The sequence below is a fragment of the Melospiza georgiana genome, chromosome 1 (genome assembly GCF_028018845.1).
Source record: "Melospiza georgiana isolate bMelGeo1 chromosome 1, bMelGeo1.pri, whole genome shotgun sequence".
In the NCBI taxonomy this organism is placed as follows: domain Eukaryota; kingdom Metazoa; phylum Chordata; class Aves; order Passeriformes; family Passerellidae; genus Melospiza; species Melospiza georgiana.
The window spans coordinates 96,698,359-96,722,188 of NC_080430.1; the positions used below are offsets into that span (position 1 = coordinate 96,698,359).

Sequence of the window (23,830 nt, forward strand, 5' to 3'; positions counted from 1 at the left end):
TTTGGACATAAATAATGCATTATAATAGTATTACAATGTTTATAAGACAAGAGCTTCTAAATTATGAACATTTAGTTCAAACTGAAATTATGTCTACCAAGTGATATTCCTCCAAAGCAGATGAAGCACTGAGAAAGAAAACTGAAATACTGATCCCTTGCAAGATCTACCACAGGTATGGGCCCTTCTCCTGTCCCACTTGACAAAGTATTCAGGTTTAGCTCAACTCAGTATTGCAACGTAGCATCAGTTAGAACAAAATACATTCAAGAATTTTGGAAATGCAACACACACATTTTATACTCTGTAGTAAGTGGTTCTGATTAAGATCTTTCATCTGCTATCTCTTGTCTGTTTAATAAATAATTTATTTTATAAACAGATCTGACTTGCCATCATTAGAACTTGCAGGCCAGGGAGATTCCTTGAACTTAAACTGTTGCCAAAATCTGAGGCTAAAGCTTGTCTGAAGCTTCCACTCTTCCCGCAACAATTATAAAGAACATTAAATCTAAATTAGAAATCCAACTGTCAATCTTAATTTCACAGACAAGAAACAGACTTGGCTTTTACTCCCAGTCACATCCCAAAGGTACCCCACAGCTACACTCTTGATGAGGTGTGGTGAAGGAATTTCTGCCTGTCCTTCAAAGTGGCTGGAGTTGGTGTCTGTCTCTTTGCCAGTGAAGATACTTATTCTATCTGCTCAAAGAAGCAAAAGGCCAGCTTTCCTCTTACAAAGCAATATTAGAACATAAAAGACAGACAAATATGTTTAAGTTAAAAAAAAATCAATCTTGGATGACACTTTCATACTCCTATCATCCTAAGGGGTTCTATGTCGTGTTGTAGATTCTCTGTGGGTGCAGCCAATGACCAATAAGTCATCAGTAACTGTGAACCAGACACAGAACAAATCTTATTTTTATAAGGGATGTTAGCCAGGGCACAGGAGTTGTCCTTCATTCCTCTAAAAACCTTCTCTAAAACCTTTAACTCTCAGATGTCCAGCAGTCAGAAATGGATTGAAAAGAAGAAAATAAACTTCCTTTAATTTAACTGTGGTATCAATACACAATTATCACCCAGGTTTCTCTTTAATAGTGTTTCTTTTTGAAAGGAAAATACAGTATCATCCTTTTCTGTAATGGAATTACACAAACAATGTTTCAAGACTTTTGTTGCATACCAGTCCTAGGCGAGCCTGACAATCTGTTCTTGCTAGTCCTAATATATTTGCACAGTACCCTGTTTAGTGCAAGAGGATTTCTACAGTATAAGAGTGAATGTATAGAAAAGAAATATCATTAGGATACAAGACACTGATGACTGTTTTCCTGTGTTACCAAGACAGGCAAGCTGAACAGTTTTAACCACAGTATGCTGCAATGAACAATTGATTTATCCAGATATAGTCTTGAACTAATGGCAAAATGTACATAAAATGTAATTTTGGAATGTTACTGATTCTATCACTGTTACAGCTCTCTGTTATATCTATCAGCCTATTGAAAGCATTTGATTTTTTCATATTAAGTGGGATTATTGTAATAAAGATCCAACAATGTCTGGATTTAAGCTCTGAGTTGAATATTCATTTGCTTTAGTGAGAACTATGGTGAAATGTGATCAGTTTTCTGACCTATTTTGAAATTGGTATTCTGCCAACTGGCATTTTGTTTGCACATCCAGATATTATCCACCATATGCTGACATGACATGATGATTGGTTCCAAAATGAAGTGGAATACTTGGCAAATAGAAATATATGGTACAAATAATACACTGCCTCTAGTCAGGAAAGCAAGCAGTCATTTTGAGAAGACTGAGAGGTTTTAAAATAACTACAGTGTACATACAGCACAAAGCTGCATGAAAACTCTCCAGGCTGTGTTTTTTTACAGATATAAGGGTATCGAAAACTAGGATATTAATTCCTGACACAAGATTCACATCTGACACAGGAGTACTAATAGTAATAATTCAATGGAAGATTAATTTGCATCTCAGGGAGACTCTGGCCCACATAGCTTTTTCCTCCTCTGGATTCCCCAACTCTTTCTTCTCACCATCTGTTCTTTTTTCCCACAGCTCTGACTTGTCTTTCCACTCAGTGATGTCTAAGTTATCTGCCTCTCCTGCATTAAGATCACATTTCATTCAAGCTCCACACTAATTTTGTTATTTCTCCTAACCTCCTACCACTGAACTCTTTATTTTTTTCTCTTAACTTGATGCTTCCATTAATCTTCTGCCTTCCAATCTGAACTGTAGAATCTATGAAAAAATAACCCAAAAGCAAATAAAAACTAAAAAAATTTGTTCCTAAACAGAAGACACCCCATCTTTTTTCTTTTAATTCCTGTTTCCAAAGCAATGTTTTTCTTTTGCATTCCTCCAGTGACATCCATGTGTATGCTTTCTAACACAAAGCCTGAAAAGATACATCTAAGTTGTTGGTTGAGCTGTGCTGTTCTATGTTTTAATGAAAAACAGTCTACATTTTGTAATGAAATCTAAGAATTTTTAAAGCAGTGCATTAATTTGCCACTGTATTTCCTATGGAATTTTGATTTTCTGTTCTTGGGGGAATAGCATAGGCAGAGGACTTAATAAAAATGTTAAAAAACATTTCTCCCTAAAAGTTCAGTTAGATTTCAAAATGAGGCGTCTAAATAGCATGCACTTCTGATGTTTATTGAACTGCAAGATTTGTTTGTATAACATGAATAGATTTCAGTGCTTAATGCATAATCTTTAACCCTGGAAAACTTGAAGAGGATGAAGCCTATTTTGAAACCATGCTCTTCTTCAGAATAAATGATAATAACTTCTTGTTTTGTTATTACTATCATTTAAGCACGTGCATTTTGAAAAGAATTTGTAAGCAAAGGGAGCAAGGACCTTACCAGCATGCAAGTATGCCAGATCAGGATTTTCAATGTCTGGGTGCAGTTCTTTCAAGTGGTTCCGAAACTCCACAGGGATATTTGTTCCATACTCACACCTAGGACAGTTATACATTTTTACTCCTTCATGCTTTCCCGTATGCAAGATGTGTTTACGGATATTTTCTGCACAGTTAGACCTAAACAGCAAGGAAAAAAAAAGAAAAAAAATTATTTATTTTCTACCAGTGGTTCAAATGAAACCTAGTGTTATATAACAGAAAATCAGTAGTCATCACTCATTTTTCATTATCTGTAGATTTTTTGCATCCTCTTAGGTTTTGCACAAATGTTGTCCTTTGCATGATGGCTCCCAAAGCTGTTTCAGGTTAACAGAACATTACATCTGAACCAGAATGATTGATTTGTCACATTTACAGAATTTCTATTTTTCTCATGGTAATCAGCGATTGACGGAAATTAAGCAGAAGAATTAACAGAAATTAATTAAAGAAAAATCTTTACTTCGCAAAATTGAAATACACAAATGCCTATAATATTCCCAGTGGAGCTCACATGAACCTTTCCTACACAGTTCCTAAATTTAACAGGAGTTTTTGTGAATGATTTTTGAAGTACGTTCCACCAACTTTCATCTCACTGTGTGAACTGTTCCTAGGAAAGAGAATTGAGCTGCTCAAGTTTACATATTTTTGAAAATACACACGGATTCTGGTTTACTTCTTAAAAACAGCTTTTGTGAAAGTAGTGGAGTTTTCATGCATAAAAGTCAAATTACATATACAATTACTTTAACACATTTCAAAGCAATATTTATAATTTTATTTCTGAAAAAAAATTCATATTTCCTTTATTCACAGAGAGATCTATATGGCAATCATTTTTAATTTCTAGTCTTTCAAATATTCCAGTCTCATTACAAAATTATTTTGCATTAGAATTTCCTACTTATTCAAACTTAGTGATTAATCCTACATGAAATACACTGCTGCACCATTTATTTCAATCAGAAATAGTCAGTATATTTATTTTTTACTCAAAAGAACAGAACTGTTCATGTGTACCATTGCTTTGGTGTTTTGTTTATTGTTTAGACTTTCTTACTAGCATATACTATTATTATTGCCAAATTAAGAACAGTAATTCAGCCTAACTGAAAAAAAGTACAAACAGTCATGTAAACTACATAAATGCATAATACTTCACAAATACTCAAGTAAGGCTACTGTAGCATTTTGGGCAACTGATTATATATCCATCATGGGGTAGAAATTCTACAGTATGATAAAAATGATAGATGATAGAATGATAGAAATGACATCATGATTCTACATCATGACAGAAATTCTACAGTAACAACCACCTAAAAAAAAGACCTCCAAAATAAACTGGAAGTAGCAGCTTGAAGTTCTGCTGGAATGCTTGTCTCTCCCTCGGAAATGGACATGGTAAAGTTGGTATCTGCCTTACGGTGCTGCCAAAGCTCACCCTCTGTCATGTCCATCTGCTATATACTGGTATCATGATCAGATGCCTGAGAATGTCAGAGAAGACACTTATCACTGAAAAATATACAAAATATTGGCCCTCAGCATCTTTCAGAATTCAGCCCTAAAAAAGTTACAGTGTCCATAAATGCTGTTAAAATGAAATACGTATTTTACAAAATGAAAAAAAGGTAGTGTATACTGCAATGAAAGCAGGAGACAACCTGGTAACCTTCTATCATGGGTTATACTTTAAAAGGCAGTAGATTAAAGCAGAGCATACAAATCTGAAATAAAATATCTGTGTTCTTTTAGCTCAGCTCTCATACTATGCTAAGGAAATATATAAAACTTTTTACTTTGAAATATTTCTGTGAAATACATAAAGGATCTGTGGAGAGCTATGTAAGAGTTGTGAAGAAAACCCAGGCTGTTCAAGCAATAAAAGGCCAGTTCCATCTCCTTTGATTTGGAAATTGCTCCGGCCACTTTAAACAGAGCACTCCTGAAGCCTCATTTATTCAGTCATCAGTAAAAATCTGTCACTAAACACAGCAACATACAGATATAAAAAAATTAAACCCATATTTTTCCATGTGACAAGGCCAGGAAGGCTTAATCAGAAATGAGGAATGTGAGATCACAAGGCATTACAAATGGCCCCTTGTATTAGGTTGCAAAGCAGCAATTGCCATCATAAGGTAAACCATGATGGCAACAACTGGCAAATCCAAGCACTCTTGAATCCAAGTGATACCTTTAAATATGACAGGACAAAAGTGTACTGCATATAAAACTTTTTTAATTATTCAGTGTGCTTTGAATGTGTGTTTTATTAGGAGTCTTTTCTCATGTACTGTACAAGCATGTTATCATATGTCTGACACAAAACACCCCCACCAACACAAAGTGTGTGTAGTTACATCACTTTATATTGTATGAGTAAACTCAGAGGTCTGTGATTTTAAACAGCACTGGATTTCTATCAAAGCTATCTCATGACATGAATATAACTAAAACATTATAATGTTGCAAAGGTGATGATAATTAAGGTTTTGACAGGCCTTGTATGATAAGATTCACTTCCAGGTGTTTATAAACATCAAAATACAGATTTCCTTTGTTCTGAAATTTGGAAAACAGAGTCCGGTGCAATAAAAATTGTTTGAGGAAAGTCCTTCTGGTTTTTGAGTTCCAATCTGAATTATGGCCACAAACAAATAAATGCAGGTTTTAGGAGACTAGCCTGTGTTTCAGTAAAGCTACTTTAAAGTAGAGGTTTCTAAGTTAAATTACTATTACCATTGCTTCATGTAAGCATGCTTTCATCCTTATGATCCATTTTCAAAATCAAATCTATATATTTCTGTCAATTTGTACATGCTCTTAAGTAACAGGAAGAGAACTCTTTAAAGAGACTTAATCTTTCTAAAGCTACAGTCAGTGAGTTTACATTTAATTCTGATGTAGAGAAATACAATAAGAAGTCTTCTTTTTGTTTCATGTCTTGCAGTAAGTCTTCTTATTAGATGTTAAAAAAGGTTTGAGACTTGATGCAAACCCCACAAAAACTGTATTAAAGGGAAGAGGGAGCCTGTATGAATTTTTCAGTGTCTTGTCAGTGCTATACACAGTGAAAGAGGAGATGGAACATGCTAAGGTATGTTGCAGATGAACAGGAAATACGAGAGGCTTTCCATGCACACTTCCAATGCAACAAACCCGTATAAGCTCCTCCATGAAGGACTGATATATCGGGAAGGGCATAGGCCTACTTTCCACATCCAGGAGAGCTCCCACATTTCTGTAAAGGATAACACTTTGAAATAAGAGAGACAGATGGTAAGATTCTCCTGAGAAATGTAGCTACTGCTTAGGATGAACAGAAAACCTCTTCTGGAAAAAGACAAAAAAGGGCATTTGTCTCTAACATCCATCACACAGTGATGTGTTCCCATTGCTGTTCTAGCTGCACATTCCATGCTGCCATTACAAGTCCCTTCCTACCAACCAGCTACCTTTTTCTGTTGTCAAGAAATTAAATGTTGCTGCATATTCCAGTATCATAAACTGGAAATCACTTGTCAAATTTAAAATGGCACTTCAGTCACAGAATCACAGCATGCTTAACATTCAAAGGGACTTCTCAAGATTGTCTGGTCTATCCCTGCTGCTCAGGAAGGATGACCCTTGGCCAGGTGCCCAGGAACATTTCTGAACGTCTCCAAAGACGCCTCCCACCCTACCTGGGTGCCTCTGTGAACAGCCAAGTTCAGCAGTTAACTGCAGACCTGTGGCTGCTGTCCTTGTCTTTCACGTAGTGTTTTGGATAAAAATCATGAAATAAGAGAAATTCACAAAATATCTGTCACTAAATTTGTCCATGCAGAATAGGAATGTTTCTATATTTTTAAGGGTTTTCTACATGACAATATATTAGCATTTTATTAAACAGCTAAATGAAATATTGCAGGAAGTAATAAATTTTTTCCTATTTACTAACAAGAAACTGAAATTAGTACACTCTTCCATTATGTAGTGCCTGACATTTTCAGAAAGATACTTACTGCAAGACATGGAAATGGAAGGTTTCAGAGGTGCATATGAGGAAAAATGTTAATTATCTAGTCCACTAATTTTTTTAAATTTTAGCACCTTCTAGGACTCTTATTTGCACAAAATAAACCTTCAAAAGGCCTTCTCCAGAACATTAGGTATAAACTTCCTTTCTGCAGAGAAATGCACGTAACATAAAGGACTTAGGGCAGCTCCATTGGCATCACTATTTACAACATAAAAACAAACAGTGATATAACCAACTGATTGAAAAGATTTCTATTTTTCCCCTGTTTGTCAGTACGTATCAAGTTCACTCTCATATAGACAGCATTCTGAAGGGCTTCTGCATCCTTTATACCCTGCTATGCAACCTGCAAGTACAGAGAAATTGCAGCATTTTGATGAAAAATAGCAAAGTATCCAGATACTTTCTGGACATTTTCATCATAAAAGCAATTATGATGAAAGCAAGCTTCTCAATGAAGAAACATGCACTATTGTAGATTCTTAACCTCAGTTATTCACCAAACGTTTGCAAGTATTTCTTTCACAGAAAATACCATCTAACTTGGAAAACTGTCTTGAAATCAAAATTGCAATGTAATTACGCTAGAAAAAGAGAGCCATAGATTTTTAGAAACACAAAGTTATATTCAGTTTGACCTCACTGATAGCACAGTTCATAAACATCTGCCCAGTGATTCTTTTCTCAAATCACAACCCTTGTGATATTGGAACATGGTTTCTGATGGAGAGAAACAGGGAGTCTTTTGAAACTATAGGCAAATTACTCTTCAGTTGATCACTCTCCCTTTTACAAACAGTCTCATTTCTTATGCCCCTGCATTCAGCTAACAGCGCTACATGTCCAACACACCTTGCTTGGCTCTAGGATTTCCTAATACCTGGGTTTCCATGGAAGAGCTACAGAGACTGAGCTCCTCTCAACTCACTCTGAGGAATCATCAGGTTCTCCTACATTCTTTTCAGTTGCTTTAAACTTTGACTATGTTCACATTTCACACCAGTGCTGCATACATGGATGCCATGACTTTCCCCATGCTCAGCATTCTCCAGTTGCAGCCAGTTCTGGGAATTCTGGGATACTTCTTGCAGCACCAAGAGCTCCTGCACACTCAGTTAAATGTGGTGACCTTTCAGGTTGTTTTCAGCATTACTGCTTTCCAAAATGCAAGCCTTCAAGCCTCCCTTTGTTTCTTATTGTCATTAAACTGTATGGAAAGCAGCATTCAGTAGGGTGGTGGTAAACAACCTAATGGGCAATATTTTCTTGCAGGAAAGAAAAAAAATACCTCAATCTCTGGTAATTACATTATATAATCAAAACCTCCACAAAGACAGTCACTCTGCCCACTTATTCAGCAAAAACCCAAACCAACCAAGCAACCAATAGACCAACCAACCACCCAACCAACCAATCAACCAAAAATCCTTCCCTGCTTATTCAAGATTTAGCTACATTTCAGGTTTTAAAATAAAATAAACTGATTGCCAGGTAGTGCAAACTAGCTACATAATAATACATAATCTGCACATACCACTGGCAATCCAGACTGCAAGTTTAAAAGCTAAAGCTTACCTCTTCAGTGCTACAAGTCAATACAATATTGCACAAGAAATAATAAAAAAACAGCAAAATATCATAGCCAAAAATGTGGTAACATGTTGAAACTAACATTATAAAACTGAAATAACTATTAGATATTAACACACACATTTATGTATATATGTACAATAAATGCAATGCATTTTCTCATCCTCCTCACTACTAACATGTACCTGGGTTTCTTTTTCCTTGCTCTTTGCCTTTAAAAGCAAAAGTTCTACCTTTTATTTAGGTTTTAAGTGAGTGGGGAAACAATCACATGGATATAAGTGTTACCTTTTATTCAGGTTTTAAGTGAGTGCAGATACAATCGCATGGATATGCTCTGCAACCAACTTCAATTCTCAAGTGACTTATAATACTATTGCTGGAATCAGCAGCACACAGCTCCTTCTGTGGGAGCTCAGGAGGGCAATTCCAATGTCCCAGTGCCAGCTCAGCTCTGCCTGTGTCACTGCTGCCAAGCACCTCCCTGCACTGCTCCTAAAGACCTCTGGTGGGCAGAGGCAGCGAGCTGCTGGGGACAAGCAATGCCTTTGCCATCATAGCTGCTGCTGCAGCGAGTATTTGCCCACAGCTTTTCAACTCTACCCAGAAAAGGTGACTGAAATACACACCCACAGTGCCATAAAAACACATGCCCAACAACATGGTGGCCTCATGTATTGCCGTGTTTTCATGTACTGCCATGTATTGCCACTCAGAAAATATGAAGTAGCCAATAAAAGAGAGTACACTACATTTACACGCTTTAATGAGATTTTATAATACAGTCAGTTTCACAAAGAAAATAATAAAAATGTATTTGGGATTTATTCTGATAGTATTATACCAACACCCAGGGATAATAATCATAATGTTTTCTGCTTTTCTACATTTTTAGCTTTGCATTTTTTTCTGTAATGATCTATTTGTTATGACATACAGTATGTGTGACAGATGTCCAATGCTGGCTGCTAAAAAGTAGCTGAGCCCTGTAGGGAAGCAGCAAAAACTTGTGCGTCAGCACAGAAAATGATGGAAGATTGATAATTACTGCTTGTATCTGAGCTCCATTCCGCAGACTAGCATGTCCAAATTGTAATTTGGACACGGATCCACCATTCTATTTACAATGTATTGGAATGAAAATTCCCAGTTTCAAGTAATTGATCATTACGATAGCCAAAGTAAGTGCTTTTAAAGGCAAATTCAGGGTAATTGGGAATTCTGAAGGGAAATAAGAAGAGATGTACTCTAGTCTTGTTTACCTCTGAGGAATCTGTAAAGCCATTTACAACTCTGCACAGTGAACAAAAACCAAAATGTAGGCCCAGTGTTGGCATCTAGATCTACTAATGAATTTTCAGAGTATTTCTGTGAAAAACTGGCAAACAACAGACTTCACAATTTAAAGAAAACTTGATTTTTTCCAGGAGAAAGCCCATCTGTGACTCCAAGGAAATAAGGCATCCTGCCTTAAATGCTTCCATTAATTCTATTTTCCACAAGAAAAGAGAGAAAGAAATAAAGAAGATGCTTTTTAGATAGAAACCTGTTCAAACTGCTAGACTTGGAAGGAATGGGTGGAAAGGGTACAGAAAGTCGTGGAAGTGTGCCTCAGCTCTGCATGTGTGCTGTGGTTCTCACTGTCCCCATAGGTGCTGTGCAGAGCTGAGCTGCTCAGCTTGTGAGTCTGCCCAGCAGCTCTTCTGAGAGAGGCTCAGTGTCTCCTTTTAACAACTAGAGAAGAAAAAAAAGGCAAAACAAAGAAAGGGGAAAAAAAGGAACCAAACCACAAACAAAACAACAACAACCAAACGATTTTTCATGGGACTGATCTGCTCCTGAAAACTCTCTGCAATGTTTTCTAGAACTCCTGGCTTCCACTTTGCTGCAGGCAGAGTGGTCTCTGTGCTGGTCCAGCTCAAGGGCCTGTGTGCCTGCAGCATGAGGGATGCAGGGGTCTGCTGAGCACACTGCACTGCTGCACTGTGTCAGCCAAGGTTTAAGTGGCAGAAATAGCAGGTGGAGTTCATCTATTTCACAGTAACTGAGAATAATCACTCCATTGTTCCTGGGCTTCCTCCCTCCCCCTTTCCTTTCTTCCTAGAGCAGATGGCATAAAAGAGAGGTTGGTCTGAGAAACAGCATCTCTGCAGTGGTGTGAGGATGGAGACTGGGCTTTAGGTATCACAGGCCCTGATTTAACAAGGTACTTACGCATTTTTGTGGCTTAAGTACAAGCAGCCCCCGTTGACTTCAAAAGAATGACTCACAAGGTTAAATTTATGTACATGATCAAATACCTTGCTGAAATGAGGCCATGGAAAACATCAATTTTTTAAAAAAGCTGGGATGAATTTAATTGAAGACACGCATTTCCTATCAACATCAATTTTTTCCCTATTGTACTTCTTTTAATGACCACATAAACTAACCGAACAATTCTGTGGAGTCCGTTTGTATATCCTCAGGAACACATAAAGTATTTTCACAGATATAGAAGTGCAGATGGAGCCTAGGAAAGGGTGTGCAATCTAGCGGCTGCACAAGATGAAACTGGACTCCTAATGTTGCTGGAGTCAGAAATGATAGCAACAGACCCTAAAGGCTGCCTGTCAATCTCAGATGCAGATGGTACTTCGTCCAACTGGCCTTCGTGTCAGTTCCTTCAGCCATTTTAGTGACAACACGGTTCCCTAGAGGACAGATCCTGTTGCTTTGCAGCCTGGATTCATACCCAGGGCACTGTGGTCTCTACGATCTCTGCTCAAAGTAGGTTTTTTTAATGCTAATACAGTGCCTCTTCTTGCCCTATCCCAGCCCCAACCCCCCATGCAAAAGGAGATGGTCATTTTCTTCCTCATTTCAAATGTTCCAATTTATCAAAGGAATCAGCAATAATTGTCTGAAAGATTCACTTTTGTTATGCATGCCAAAACTATATATAAAATCCCTGCTAATAAAATTTGCAGACAACACGGTAATTGGCAGCGTGATTAATAAGGATGACACTGCCATCATACAGAGCACTCGCAGAAGCCAGGCGTGCTCAATCACAACATGTACACACACAATTACATGTTAGCTCTCCCACCTTTGCACAGTGCATGCAAGTAACTTGGACAATGCTGTGAAAAGCTGTGACACTGAAAATTATTTAGGGATTAGTGGACCATCAGTTTAACGTGAATTTCTAGTGTGATGCTATAAGCAGAAAAGGCCCCATGCTATATTAGTGTATAAGCAAGGAAGTAGCAAGCAATGTTTTCTTTGTGACACTGGAGAAACTAATTCTAGAATATCTACTTCCTGCCTATATTTAAAAAAGGGAATAAACAGCCACAAAGTGATTATAAATAGAAATAGAAGTTAAGTGGCGTAAAAAACCTCTAAAACACTTAATAAAACCCTCTTCTGTTTTGCTTATTACACTTGAGCTTGGCCCGTGAGATTTAACATGGAATACAGGAGTGATTTAGGGACAACCTAACCTGGAGAAAATCTATACAAAACCAAATGCAATGACTACAAGTTACAGTCAAATTCAACTGAGAAACAAAGCACAATTTCTTCAGCAATTATACTTTCACAGAAGAGAAGCTGTGATTCTACAACTTTGGTTCTACGACTTTGCCTGTTTTCAGATCAAACCTGAATATGTTTCTAGATCATAAAATTCAGTCAGAAGTAGGAGGTTCAGTACAGAGCAAACTGTGAAAAAAACACCTATGCAGTTTCTTTTCTGTAGAAGGTCAGACTGGCTGAGCTTAAGGCTTTTTCTGGGCTCAAAGTCTCCAAGAAGTACAGTTCAAGTCTGAAAAATGTCATTGTGAGGTCAGCCATTTATTGTGCTTCCATGATGTCATGGAAATTTGTTCAGTCTGCAAATTAAAATATATTCTTCCTGGCTGTCAATACTGCAAAGCCATCTTAGATTCTGAAAGTCAAATTTGGGTGTTTAATTGGAGGAGTGATTGATTATCTAATCTAAAATGTGTGTTGAAAGCATATATCAGAGAAATATCATTCTCTTCAGATTACGTCCTCATAATGCCATTTTCTGCACAAATGTAAGTAAATGCAGCATTTGGCTCTGTACTTTGAGCTTACTTCACAGACATCATTCACTCCAGGAGAACTGGTTTTAAGAGTAAGGAGCAAGCAAAACGTGATTTTTGTTCCTACAAGAGTACATTTGCCTATAAGGATGCCCTGCAGCTCAGTGAGAAACTGCAGTTCAGTTTTCATGTAGCAGGACTTTCACTGGAGACCTACACATCAAAATTAATGTGCTGTGTACTTAACCAAAAGATACTGAAATGTAATGAAAGCACCGAACTATGTATTTGACTCACCTGACATACCTATATATAAAGTAAAATGTAGAAGGTAGCTTCTACTGCACTTCTACTTCAGACTATTCAAAGTTGCAGATAAACTGTCTTGTAAAAGTATTAGATTAAAATTGTACCACCCAGAATAGACAGTTTTTCACTGTGCTTTCAACAATTCACAATTATGTCTAACACACATAACATGATTTTAACTAGATGAGAAATCAGGGCAACACTCTAGATCTATTGATTGAGAAGAATAGCAACTGCCTGAATGGTGTTACTTCAAAAACCTGACCCAAGATGAAAAAAATTTAAACGGCAGGGAAAAAGCCTTCTGGATACCAATTAAATCCTGTCATATTGAGAAATTTTATAGACCAATACCAAACAAATTATCCTATGATCACGTATGCAAAGGTTCTGTCTTAAAGAAAAAGCCCACCACGCTATAAAATTAACCCCATCATGTTACATGAAAATAAATTTCTTTCATTATCACAGATAATGTTATGGACTTGTCTTTTTTCCCACAGAGGGTTAACATGAAAAGAGGGAAGAATGGCAAAATATGAAACTTTCTCTTTAGCTTCACCTTTCACACTCTGGTATCACACAACAGCAGAAACTAATGAACTTGCTCATCTTCGAAAGCCCTTTTGCATGCTTCTTCCTTCACCCTTAACTCTGATCCTTGCAGGTCTTCCCTTATGTGTGTGCCAATTTCACTGGTATAATATGAGCACTTTTATTAGTTGTGTTCTGATGATTTCTACAGAGAGATACTTAAAGCTTATACAAGTCAAAAACTATTTTATCACTTCTGAAGAAAACTAATAGTGCAGAGCCACTGAATGATAAGAGAGACCACTGAATTTATTTAATAATGCACGTCCATTTCACAAAAATGGCCTGTGTAATCCTTTTAAAAATAATAACCTGTTCATTTCAGACCTTGCACAATGCTTCTCTTTGTCCCTTGTAAGTCTCTCAAATGTCTTATTTTAAAGGAATATATAGTACTCCCGGAAGACATTTTCCCATTTCTATTCTCTTCAACTCCTGTGAGCCCTTGTTCTGTGTGATAAGGCAATCTCCTTCGGGATCTGAGCTGTGTAGTTTCGCACCACGAGTGACAAGGACTCAACTTGAATAACTGCTGTGCGCAGGTTGTAATTATGTCAGCTGGAGTGTTGAACAAGGGGACTGATTAATGTGAGCCCCAGCCCAGGCACAGTCCCTATCAAAACCTTCGTGCAGGCCAGCAGTGGGGATGGGTTAAAGCAGAAAGACAAAACATGCTGTATCGTCCATGATAGATGAATTGCTCCAACAGTCTTCAGGCAGATGTTCCAGGACAGTATAATATACAATTACTCTGCCTTATCACCTTCCCAGGGACAATAAAGCTTCCTCCTTCTATAGCTCATGTGAGTGAAGGCAAAATTAGTTTTACTTTTACAACACTGACTCACTTATCATGTTGCCTTGATTGTGCTTTTACAGCTAAAGAAAACATATATTGCACTCCTTAACTAAAAACAAACAAGCAAACAAACAAACAGAATGCACCAAAAAGACTCTGCACTCCTCATCTTTTATATAAAACTAAACTATTCCTTTGAATCTATATTGCATCATATCATAGTAATGCAGTCCTTAAAGGTCTAATTCAGAATGGGATTCTAGGGAACATTACTAACTTTCAAACAACTGGACTTAGTCACAAGCTTAATGTTATATGTACATATATGAAAGGACCTTAGTCATTCAAGTCAGAAGGCACAGATAATAAAAAATACACAGGTTTGGTGCAAAAAATGCCTATGTGAATAACATGCCCTTAGTGACTATTTCAACTAAGCACTCACCCTAAAAATGCTAAAGCACTCTTGTAAAACAATACTTTGAGAAGTCATTAATCCATATGTATCCTTAAAGGCCACAAGAGTTTACAACTACTATAATCCATGTATTTTCCAAAAGTAAATATAAATTAAGTAAGTAATAGAAATTTAGAAAAAAAATCTATCTATTTGTATGTTTCCTTTTTGTTATCAGATGCATACAGTTTGGGTTTTTTTTGCTGCAGATATGGAAGTAGTCTCTGTTTCAGTGCTATTTCCATGAATTTACAGAAGACCAGCTTACTAACATGAGGTGAATAGTAAGAGAAGAATATAGCTCATAATATCCTGAAATCCTTCCTTTCTAAGTATTGGACGAGTATAGATAAAGAAACTGTGCTTTAAAGAACAGAGTCTAAATAGTTCCACTTGCATTCCAAGATGCATTTCTTTCAGTACTACCCTTTCTTCAGCTATATAACAATGACATGGTCTTCAAAAACAAAACAAAAAAATGCACCCAGAAATGCATTTAGAGAGACACGTATTTGAAGGCCAGGTTTAAAATCAAAGCCAAGGTTGATTCTAATGGCACTTAAGATTGCATACATATTTGAAAAATTCTGTTTATAAGCATTCAATTTTCATGAAAGATATTGGACTACTAGTCAATAAGGGAGAGATAAGATTTTCTAAGGAGACTATAGGAATTAGGCACTGATACTGCACTTCAACTTGAAGGCAGGTTCTCAGCTGTTACACCTTCTCTGAGGTTTTCGTCATTAAACAGTATCACAGTCCTTCCAACAATAAGGTTTCACCACAATAGTAAAGGCTTTCCTGTATTCCTCTGGTGAAATGCAATCCTATGTTTATGAATTAAGAAGTAGCTCCAAGAAAGCTGGTACATTGTCACTGCACAGCACGTTGACATGAGAGGGCAGCACAACATGGTAATGATACACCAATTCCTGTACAGAGAAACAACAAAGAAAATGGTCTTGGCCTCAGAAAAAAAAATATAATCTAAGTATTGAGAAGGATATGATAATCAGACACTAGGCAAAAAGAGTAGTGATAGGTTTGGGAGACAGGGTATCAGTAACACAGGGTAGAAAGCTTTTTGTGTAGTTGCACAGTTGGACATGGCAGTATGAGGTGGCAACCTAGTCTGTCTTCCATAACCATTCAAATCAAAAATGCAATTAGTGGACATAATAAAGAACTGATGTAGGTCTCAATATTTGCATAAATTAGGTTTCTAAAGAAAGATATAGGTCACCAATAGGCAACATCAGACACTCCATTCTGATTTGGAAAAGGAAACAATGTTGCCCCTAACTTTATAGCAATGATGCAACCATTCTAGGAGTAAAACTCCCAAGTTTAGGGTTGCCCTTATCTTGAGGAAGGCTGAGTTCTGTCCTCTGTCCCAGGAAAGTATATTAGCTGGCACAAAACATCGTGCATCAACCCTTTGTTTTGAAACTTTGCCATTAGACAGCAAGGAACTGCCAGGAACCAAAAGCAGATATAATCCCTGCTTTCAGAAACACTCTTCTGTTTTCAGTTATGTTCTCCATATAATTTTCTTAGAAAATCCAAACAACAGGCTTCTAAACACTTTGTCCTGCGCCCTTTCAGCTAAGAGTCCTAAACAATAACTTGCATGAGGCTGCAGACAGCAGATCATTATGGACTAAATGAATCCTGAGTTGTCTAATATTCACGCCTCTAACACATTCCCAAAAATACAGGAAGTGGGGCTTTCTTGCCTAAAAAATGTACCAAAAGTCTTGAGGCAGACATAGCCATTTCCCCAGGACAAAGACTTGTGAGCATGCCTCAGTGATTTCACTCAGTGGCGCAAGAACTTGCAAACTCAAGTAGAGAGAGAAGTGAAAAACAGAAACTCCCAAAGGAGTACATGCTTCTGGATTTAGATGTCTTTTGGCAAGATTTAGGAGATTAGGATCCTCTCTGAAAATCAAGTGAAAAGTAGAAATAATTACTACTTACTTGCCTAGTTTAACATTTTTATTGTTCAGGATACAAAGTCTTGTGGAAGGTGCTGCCAGCTCCCTGGCTTTCCATTTCTCTCCTTCCTAAGAAACAGGTACCTTCATGACAGGTGAGAATTGTCACTTCACTGAGGACATGGGAGGAAGGTGAATAACATCAGTGGAGCCAGGATTTTATCCACTGGCTTTGTTTTTGTTTTATATTATCGACCCTGTGACAGTAGTCATTTTCCAGCCAGTGAGAGCTGACTCCCAACTGAGCTATGGAACAGAGATGCTTAGATGGAGAGGGGCTTAGTTATAATCCTTTCTGTTACAGTACTCCTGCCATGCTACTGGTGAACTGAAACTAAAAATGGGCACTTCAGAGCAGGAAAAGAAAATAAAGATTCTCCTGATGTTATGTTGTAGACTTCTAAGAGAAAAGACATCCAAACAAAAGAGGAAGCCAGGAACAGATGCAGCTGGAAAAGAACTCAGCAAACAAATATTTGCCTTTTAGAATAAGGTTCTGCAATGCAGGGTACCAACAGAGCTACCATCACCCAATACTGCATTCTCATCTCTCACCTCCTGCACCACCACCAGGAAACACAAAGCTATTCCCAAAAGCTGCACTCGCTGGCCTTCTTTGCCTGACTTGATGTCCCTGCATTTATTTAAAACAGACTGGATAGCAGACACCTGCTTTGCTCTCACAAGGGTTCACACTTAGGACTTTTTCCTCTCTGGTCTGACACAAGTGAACAAATCCAATACAAATTCCTTTATCTTTGAAACATTTCTTCTACTTGAAAGTTTTACTGCTCTCCAAAATGACTATATTTCAGCATGCAAAAATCAATCAGCTAAATACCATATGACTGTGCTATAATTTATTAGTGCTGATCAAAATCTTAAAGACTAGTAATTAAAATTCAAATTAAAATGTGATGAAAGTCACATTTAGTCACGTAAATGAAGAGGCTGAATTTCAAATAGGAATAGAGCCACTGGACGCCGTGAGATGAGAATTTGTGGATGCTCAGTATCACTAACAGCATGTAAAAAGAACTTACCATTTCTTCAAACTTTGCTTCTTTTTCCTGAAGTAAATACATCTAAATAGATCTATGAATATGTCAGTCTATCAGTGAATGAATTATAGAAAAAGTGCCAAAAAAAGCACTTGTGGAACAATCTCTCCACAGTGGGAAACTTCTTCCTATTCAGTAAGAAATGTCACTAGTCTGAATTGCCTGGGTATAAACCTTTTTCAAATGATTCTTTTTTCTAAAGAAAAGCACAGATTTTGGGGGTCTCCTCCTTATCCTTTGAAAAATACCTTTTAAATTTTACCTTTAAAAAGGACCTATCCTGACAACATGCAACTAACAATTTGGGACTCAATACTTTGACATATGAGCATTATACCAACTGAAGCATGATTTCCTATGCATTCATGCCTGTTCACTAAATCTCCCAATGCACCAATGCAGCAAACAACGGCTCCCCAACATGTTCCTTCAGGATATCCCCATCCAAGAAAACCCAGTTGTTCTGGGTGGTGAGGCTGGATTGTAATACAGAAGAATGCATGACAGCTGAATTTTGCCCAACTGGTCCTCTGTGATTTTTTTTCACTCCTCATCCACCTCTTTCAGGAAACATGAACTTAATTTATCTCAGCAGCTACTACAGAGTGTCAGTTTTCACTGAAACTGGCCAACAGCTTAAAAAGTTATTAAAGAAATGGGTGAAAGATGGATGGATGGGCTGGCACAAGTCTCACAATAAGTTCGGGACAGAAAGCTAAAAAACAATCCTTGTCAACTGATTAAAAAAATCTGCTTTTCTAAACTAAAGATACATCTTTTTTCCCAAAACCAAAACAAATTAATAATGACTTTTTATATGTTAAAATGCCCATAAAAGAGATCTCCAAAATTTGCTAATAGACATGGTTCTCTGTACTTTAAAAAGAGCTTGTTAACAAAAATGTCTGAAACACTGTATTTTTCTAATGAAACATCATCAGAACTTAAGAATTGATTTTAGTAGTTACAATAATTTCTACAACTTCAAAATGGTTCTATGTATTGTTTGCCCTGTAGATTGTGCATGCAAAATTTCAACAGAAATGTTTTGAAGAAGCTCACACAGTTCCACATGGGATTTGCAGCAGAATAAATGATGTCCCATGCTACAATTGTTAGGGAGAATCCATAATCATCTTGAATGGGGATTGAAGAAGCATGCATGGAAGTTACAAACATGAAACAATAAATACTATATTTTAAGGGTTATTAGCAATATCATAATGAACCATGGGATGATGTTCAGTTTATATCAGTAGAACCACCAGCTGTGATTACAGGATTATAACACAAATAATTTTAGAGCATTATGAAATGAAGTGTTTGTGTGTTTAAAATGATAACATCACTACATACATTAAAAAAAAAATAGCAATGCTGAAGAACACCAGGAGAAGTATCACTTTAATGCATTATCTAAAAATGTGGATATATGGGTATGGACCTATAGTCTAAGAATCACAATGAGCTGAGAGGTTTGATTAGGTGGAACAAAAAAGAAACCTAGGAAAAATCCCTGTGCACTATTAGAAAGAAGTGGGAAAACATCAAGGGATGTCTCCACTCCAATCCCCTGACCCATGGGGGTGGGAGAAAGGAGAACACTGCTGCATTAGCTTGTTCCATTGCATTAGGCATGCTAAGCCTCAGCATGCCTAACTTGCTGAGGAGATGATGAGGTGTGCTGTAACAACCTCATCTTTTCTCTGAAGACACAAAAGACTAGCTTTGACCCAATGCATCCAAGAATGCAGAGCAACCTTTTGTTCATACACATTTTCTTCCCTTAATCCTTTTCCATTATTCAAACAGTACATTTTAAAACACATTAAAAAAAAAAAAAACCACCAGAACATCATCACTTCCAATAACAAAACAGAGAGCTTTATGTGCTGTTTATTCCCTAAGAAGTCTCAGCTACATCTACAGCTATTATTCAGACCTAAACAGGCCTAGCAGAACCACAAAGATCATCCCAACCAGGGACAAAATAGCTGTAATAAGCAACTTAATAAGTTACAACAGGACAACAGGCTCCTCTCCAGATTGTCCTTTTGTAAGCAAAGCCTCAAGGGAAATAGGGATCCCTGATCCATGACTTATGAGAATAGAGCACCATACAACAGAGACTGGTTTTAGGGATGGGGAAATGTTGTGTACCAAATGGCCTGTCTTCCTCATGCCACATTTTCCTATGGAGAATGCACCACCTTCTCCCAGTTGCTCAGGAAGGAGAAAAGGCAACAATGCAAACCTTGAGACAAGCTCTCCTCTGGCCAACTCTAAGCAGCAACTTTGAAGCCCCAGGTTCAAAGCAACATTGTTGGCATTCTGAGCTCCCAAATCCCTAATGCCTCTCTCTCCAAAACAGAAAGCTGAGGCTCTCAGAGATGAGCGTTCAGCCCATAGGTGCTCTCCACAACACTGGGAAGAGGATGCCAGGAGCACCAGACTTTCAAACCCCAGGTGCTGCTGCTGCTCCAGAGCCTCATTCCCACCACATCACATTGTGGTGCCTGGCAGACACCCCCCAGCCACGCTGCAGAGGTGCCAGCCCCGTGCGTCCAGCCTGTGCTTCCACTCTGGAGTAGAGGAACCCTGGGCTGGTGACAAAGGCTTTAGTACCTGAGGTCCCAAAGCCCCCCAACATATCTCTCCAGGAGAATTTGGGCAGAAGCTGGAACAGAGACAAGGGTAACTCTGCTGGAATGCGCAAGGAATTTTATTTAGCTTTAATAAATCAGGAATTTCTAACAATGCCAAATTTATTTGGAAAATTGCTCACCATTTCTAATGCATTAAAAGTATCTAAGTGGCAAGCTTTTCTCAAACACAAAAGCTCTTTTCTTTCCCTATTTTACTTGCTATTCAGCAATTCTTTTCTTTATCTCATTTTCATCAGACTTTAAACAGAAAAATCCTTTCCCTTTCTTCCCCTTGCACTAGAGCATACCTCTTGCTGGGACTTCAGAACAGAACTTGCTTTCTGTGACTTCCCCAGATTTAATCTCTTTTGTATGTCACACATGAAGGAGGAAGAGGGAAAGTTGTCACAAAGACAGCATTAACACAGGAACTTGTTTTACAGAGTAGTAGCCATATAGCCTGGAGAATAAACCCCACACAACACAACTGGCTCGTGTCTATCAATTTCATCTTGGAGACCTGCACTGCTACCAAAGTGATTTCAGATTGCTAGCTACCTGCCACATAGTTAGATGGTAGCTATCAGCAGTAATAATGATGATAATAATAATGATAATAATGATAATAATGATAATGATGATAATGATGATAATGATAATGATAATAATAATAATAATAATAATAATAATAATAATAATAATAATAATAATAATAATAATAATCGAAATAATTCTTCATTGTAGATTTCATCACCCCCAAAGATAGCTTTGGCCCTTTTATAATGATTGCATTGGGGATTAAGGAATGGCAAAAGAAACAAACAAATTCATTCTTTTATTCTCTGCTACCAGGCAAGAGCAAAGAAAACATCTACGGTTGGTTTAATATTTTTTAAAATATGTTTTACACAAAAGGCTCACATTAATTAAGCTATGATGCCAATGATTATTTTTAGATCAAACCATTGTAACAAATGGAAGTTTATTTGTAGTCATAAAAGATCTTCGCTGCACTTTTTTATCAGAAGAACTGTAAGAATAGGAAATCACAGGTCTTTTTGCTACTACATGCTATATTAAGACCATAGCATTGCTGTTCATCTTGAGGTTAATACTAAAATTTTATTTACTATCAAAATACAACATACTTAGGATTGTTTTAATTTGAATAATATGCTGATATTTCAGATTGATAAATGTGAATTAAGTATATATAAAATATAAATATACATGTATTTATGACAACATATTTATGCTATTTAAGAATGAGGAATAGATGAGACAGTGATGACTACATATGATAGCAAAAAAAGAAGTGTGAGGACAGAGAGACGATAAAAAGTGATAAAAGAATACATTTGTTACATTAATCTGACCACTGCATGAAGTGGGTCTTATTCATATTTCCTAGACACCAAATACTTCAAGGTTTTGGGTTAAGTGTCTTGGACACTGATTCAGAAAAAACACCATCAGTTCAGCAGGGAAGGGGCTGCCACAGAAACATTTAGGGACAAAGCCCAAATTGAACAGTAAGGGAAAGACAGTGACTACTGAAAGAAATCAGGAGACTAACAATATTTTTTCAGAACTTAAATCAAAGTGTGAACAATTTACAAACTGCTGGCCTATCAAGAAAGGCTGTAACAGATGCTGAAACCAGATATTAATTTTTAAATTGATATTGAAACGGCTTCAAGTCTCAGTAACATTAAACTCAGCAGTCTCCTTTGAGTAATTTAGCACAGCATTTAGGCTTAAATAGATCCCTTAAAAGTTGTCCTTCAAAGGACTCAACCTAAAATGAGAATAGTATTATCAGTGTTTGCAATGGCATCACCACTTGGGCACATCCTTAAAGCCCCAAGTTCAGTGTTAGCGTGAGAATCACAGATCCATTGAGTTAAAAAGGCATATTTTAATTCCTCTTTCTTAGAGTGGCAATAGGGGGAAAAAACCAACCCCTAAGAACAAACAAGTAAATAAATAAATAAATAAAATACATAAATAAAAAGAAAAAAAATCCCAAAACAACAAAAGAGGTACCAAGGCTCACGGAATTATTGATGAATTTCTTTAACAAGTATTAGCCATTAAAATTAGTAAAAGTCCATACCACCCTTCTACCAAGTAGAGTGCATTTATTATGCTTTTAATTACAAATACAGAATATGGAGGATCTCACAACATGATGACAGTATTTTATGCTGTGCCAAGGCCTCTTAACACGGCAACTTCCCAGTGGAGCACAGTCACCAAGTCAACACATACCAATGCAATGCACGTGTGAGTGCTTGTGCACCGATCTTTCCCTAAGGAACAATCGTGTTTCCTCCTACACACATTCTCTTGAGCACTCCATGCAGTGACATTGGACAGAGACAGCTTTGAGAGAGGGAACCCAAGTTCTTTCATACGCTGCCACCAAGGATTGTCCAAAACTGCAGAGACACAATTTGCCAGTCAGTGCAGTCAGCACAGACACTTTGGAGCAAGGGTCACATCCTTACCTGTGTGCTCTGCCATTCCAAGTGTTAGGAATTACATCTGCTTAAACTGGTTAACCTGATAGCTGATCTGCATTGATGCTACTGCAACACTGCATATTTTTTTTCTGATTTCATCACATAAACTATATGCTATAACTTAGGTGAATATAAGAGGTCTTATTAAGCCACAGAAACATTACAGAAGGGAATAATACTGACCATTGTTTTGTATGGCATGTATTCGCTGGAATAATTAAAGTGTTTTTGCAACTATATCTAAATTCTATTTCAGATTATTTTTCTTTTAAAGACTTAAATGTTACAGCATATTTTATTCCAGATTAATAGAAACATTTCCAAGTAGTTTATCTGAATGTTTACTAAAAACTAAGGGGGGAATAATATTCTGAGTTTTCATCTGGGAACTGTGCCCATGCACTGACAGAATGTCTCTCTAAACTTCTATCTTCATTTGTTTATAAGTCTCCCAGCACAAGGCACTGGATATCCTCAACTCCTGCTGCTGAACACTGCAGAAGCTGGAGTACTTCCCAAAGGCCCTGTTTGCTCTATTACATACATGCTTTATTTTCCTTAACAATTTTGTATTTGTACAAAGTATATGCACCATTTTTTCCCAATTCCGTCTTTGTGATGTATATATATAAAAGTGTTCTCCCATAGTGCAATGCTGGTTGCCACCTGGAATCCTCATCAGCCTATATAGCTGATTACATTTCCTATACAAGCATATTCAATTTCACTGGTTACAAAGAGCATTTCGATATTAATGTTTTAATGATAAATAAACTGTTTTCATCATTTTATGTAGAATTTGCCTTAACAGCCTT

General features: G+C 37.1%; 1 protein-coding gene across 1 annotated transcript in view; it reads right to left on the reverse strand.

Annotated features, from left to right (window-relative positions):
- The window catches only part of ZNF407 (zinc finger protein 407), a 332,666-nt gene that overhangs the window by 94,305 nt on the left and 214,531 nt on the right, over positions 1–23,830 (reverse strand). The window contains exon 8 of the mRNA XM_058028941.1: positions 2,910–3,088. Within this exon, the coding sequence (XP_057884924.1) occupies positions 2,910–3,088 (179 nt within the window). The remainder of the gene's footprint in view (positions 1–2,909; positions 3,089–23,830) is intronic.